General features: G+C 36.6%; 1 protein-coding gene across 1 annotated transcript in view; it reads right to left on the bottom strand.

Moving 5' to 3' along the window:
• LOC107716503 (B-cadherin-like) overlaps nt 1–3,650 on the bottom strand; it is a 15,809-nt gene extending 12,159 nt beyond the window's left edge. The window contains exons 1-2 of the mRNA XM_016522982.1: nt 3,452–3,650; nt 3,221–3,335 (exon numbers count right to left, since the gene is read on the bottom strand). Of these exons, the coding sequence (XP_016378468.1) occupies nt 3,221–3,335; nt 3,452–3,502 (166 nt within the window). The 5' untranslated portion in view covers nt 3,503–3,650. The remainder of the gene's footprint in view (nt 1–3,220; nt 3,336–3,451) is intronic.
• Nucleotides 3,651–3,892: the final 242 nt, after the last annotated feature.

The following is a 3,892-nucleotide window of genomic DNA, read 5'->3' as shown; positions in this document are numbered from 1 at the left end:
CTGCATTGTTTTACTTTTTGTAATTAAAAGACAAATATTTTGTCATTGAAAATTTCTTATAAATAGTATTAAAATATTGTCTTGTTCTAGTGAACCAAGTATCTGTGTTTTGTCTCATCTCTAGGGTTGGGTACCGAAACCCGGTACCAATATGGCACCGGTACCCATGTAACCGGTATGTACTAGAACCGAATCAGAACGCAGATTTCAATGCCATGCCTGAGCGATCGATTGAAATATTTGTCCTCTGGTTCTCTGAAACGGATGTAAGAAGCATCATCACCGCATCACAGCACGTTAAATATAATTTCCCGACTGAAAAAATGCACATGAACTCAAGTCGGAAAGCTCTAATAATACAAATCCAACAAATAGTTGTAGTAACGAGTGTCCATGTTGTTTTCACATTCCGACTTAAAGTACAACTCGAGAAATGAGAGCATCCGAGCGCATGAATGCAGTAATTACACTTGCTCTGATGGCAGCAGGTAGCCTTCCGTTAACTAAGCTAAACATGCTTAAATTAAAATGCTGAATAAAAATCATCCCTTGTATTCACATTTTTAAAAATGTTGTCTAACAAAAGAGAACATTATAACCTTTTTACTCCACAACACCAGTCAAATGCTTCCTTTTGTCATCTGATGTGGCTTCTTGTCACAGAATGAGGCAAAAAATATGTTCCATACAGTGGCGGCTCGTCGGGGGAGGCAGGGGATGCACAGCTTCCCCAAAATTTTGAGGTGAAAATGGGAGGAAGACGATTTAATGTTAATAAAATTCACAATTCATTTCAGTTCATGTCTCAGAATGTGTATTTTTTGTTTGTAATTTCACAGCTGTAATACCATAACTTGTTAATGAAGTTGGAAAATGCTGCTTTTCTATCGCGAATGTGCCGAATCTGCTGATGTAATTTCTTTCTGATATCTCAACCAATCAATAGAGACGTAAATTACGTGATATTAGTTTGAACGTCTCCCGCTGCGCTGATAATGTACCAAGCACTTATGAGGAGTAGCGATGAATATTTGATCGACAACAGATTTACCAAGCTGTCATTCAAACAGTATATATACAAATTTTTTTTAAAAAAGGGAAAACATGCCTAAGCTGGATATTGGCTACAGCAGTCGGCTTAATTAAATGGCACAACAGGCAGCTCTCTTTTAACACAGACTTTTAAGAAGGGATGGATGTTTGCTTCAGGTGATAGGCCAGGTAAGTGAAATTATATTATCTTGCTGCATGAGTGTCGTTTTATTTACGTTTTCTGACTAAAAGCAACCAAAAAGCCATTTTAAAGTGGTTAAGCAAATAATAATAATCGGCAAGGGATCTTAGACCAATACAATTAGTGTGCCTTCTCGATTTTAAAACCCACGAGCCACCACTCATAGGCTACTTTAAAAAGAATACATTGATTAGCAATGGATTATAAATATACTTAATTATTATGAAAATACCAGAGATGGCTTGAATAACACAGATAAACTATATTGTTGCAGTCGAGTGTTTATTGTCCGTTTTATCATTCAAAACGTTTATATGTTCGGTTTACTCCGTTACAGCTATAATAGCAATGTCTTTGTCCATATTAGGGTTTTCCTGGAGGGTCAGGAGTTCCGCTACTTCTGTGACTGGATATGTGGATTTTCTGTGCGAGGGCGCCCTCTGGCGTCCAGAATGAATGAAACAGACATCAAGCGTTTATAACGCTAATGGCCAATCCATAATTTTTTGGAGAATTTTTATTTAATAAGTATCGGTTCAGGCATCGTTTAGGCACCGGAACGGTTTTAAAAGTATCGATTTGGCACCGGAATCGAAAAAAAAAAAAAAACGATACCCAACCCTAGGTATAGCTAACAGGCATGCTTTATGTCCTACATTTCTCAACTTCAGAATAATGCTGACTGTCAATCCTTTTACCAAAACTACATAGCATAATTCATTTAAACAAACACTATCCCGTTATACAGAGGTTTTGCAACAGCAGTGCGGACATCCATTAGTGGTCTGAAAGGAAGTGTTGAAACCAATCAGCCTTTAGCCACCATTAGTGGGACACTGAAAGGATGCTCTCTTCAAGATGTACAGAAATAAACTACAGATCAATTGCAATAAGGAACCACTAATGGTAAAAATAATTAAAAAATGTTTTAAAGGTTTTTAAAACTTAGAGTTAGTCTAGTACGAAAGGATAAATCAGTATGGCAGCATGTGAGATGAGAGGATAAAATTCAAAAGTAAAATCATACACAATTTTAACTGGCATGACTTATGGAAAGTACCTGACTGAGGGGAAAAACAAAAGACATGACACTACTTGCAAAACAATTGCATTAAACAGAAATGTTAAAATAGAAATGTTAGAACCGTAAAATACAGATAATACGCAAATTTCAAACATTGAAAAGAAAAAAAAAAAAAAAGCGAAAGTGTTAAATTTGTTGGCCATTGGTATAATAATTAGAAAATTAAATTGAAGGTGATAATTGTGTTAAATACATACTATTATTAATCCCTCATGACGTTTAAAATTGAAAATATTTTTATTTTTTAAAGCTAATAGCAGTTACCCTTGCTGGACCTGTTTTGTCCCACGTCTCAAATTTCTGGTCCCACACCCACAGAAACTCACTGGATGAAATCATCTGAATTAGTCACAACACCTGCAAAGTCTCTGAAATACCATGAATCAGTAAGCACTTAAACATGATTTTCAGAGACTTTGATTTAACTCCCGACCTCACATCCAGACATATATGAGATCTAAAATTAGTTTAATTAAAAATTTGTGGGTTCATCCTAAAATAAAATAGAAAACAACAGTTTTCCTCGATCGCTGGTGTGCTTTGCCACACCAGGAAAGACTAAAGTTAAATTTAACTTACCTGCAACAGAAACCAGGGAATAACTTATATCTATTAAAGAACGTGTAACGTTAGCTAACAAAGGGTTAAAGCACAGAGTGTTTTACGAATTGAAATATGAATTTTATCAGGTCCAGTTAATGTCCTACATTCAACAACATAGGCAAAGCACGAGCCACGACATCAAACTGAAGATGAGACCAGATTTAACGTAAAAGTTAGCATAGAACACATAAATTAACTAGCCTATAACGTTAGCGTTTTTGAAACCGGCTGAGTTAGTGTACTTTGCTTGGTTTAGAAATATTTTAATACTTAAAATATTTTTAACAACGTTCAGTTACCTCTTCCTAGTCTTTTTCCCATGTGAAGGTGATCTCTGTGCACTTTAAAAACGATTAACTCCGACTCAAACCCAGGTGTGCATGTCGACGCCTCCGCATATCCACACGACAATAACTGACAAAACAAAACAAAACAAATGAGAAAGAAGCATAACAAATCGAAGACTTCATTTTCCGAAACTGCGTGTCAGTGTTCGGCATGTTACTCGGCGATCAAAAAAAAAATCTTACCTGACAAAGAAAAACGATAACTCCCAATCGTACAATCCTTGCACACGCCATTCGACACGCTAAAAGTCTTGTAAAATCCCTCTGCGTTTTAATCCTTCGAAGTCTATCAAATGTAACACAACAATTCCTTCCACCGTCTCAACAGCCGCAAATTAAGGATGGAAATGGTCTACAGCAGGTAGTCTATAGCTTTCTGACGCAGCCAGGTGACCTCGCCCATCCGGTACCATGTCCAAATATGGGTATGAATGACTTTTAGACACTCCTATAACACAGGTAAAAAAGGAAGATTTAGGTTTTCGAAAATCCCCGGATTAGTGAACAACGTGTGAAATATGGAAACTGTTGAAGTGTACGAGACCAGTCGCTTCTCAAAACACCCTAGATAACATCCCACTCAATTCTTTAAAAGACTATTTGTGCAACTGCTGGACTGAAACT

This window comes from Sinocyclocheilus rhinocerous, unplaced genomic scaffold, assembly GCF_001515625.1.
Source record: "Sinocyclocheilus rhinocerous isolate Xijiao unplaced genomic scaffold, SAMN03320098_v1.1 scaffold1411, whole genome shotgun sequence".
Taxonomy (NCBI): domain Eukaryota; kingdom Metazoa; phylum Chordata; class Actinopteri; order Cypriniformes; family Cyprinidae; genus Sinocyclocheilus; species Sinocyclocheilus rhinocerous.
Note: the sequence above shows the minus strand (reverse complement) of the source record. Positions and strands in the feature narration are given on the sequence as shown.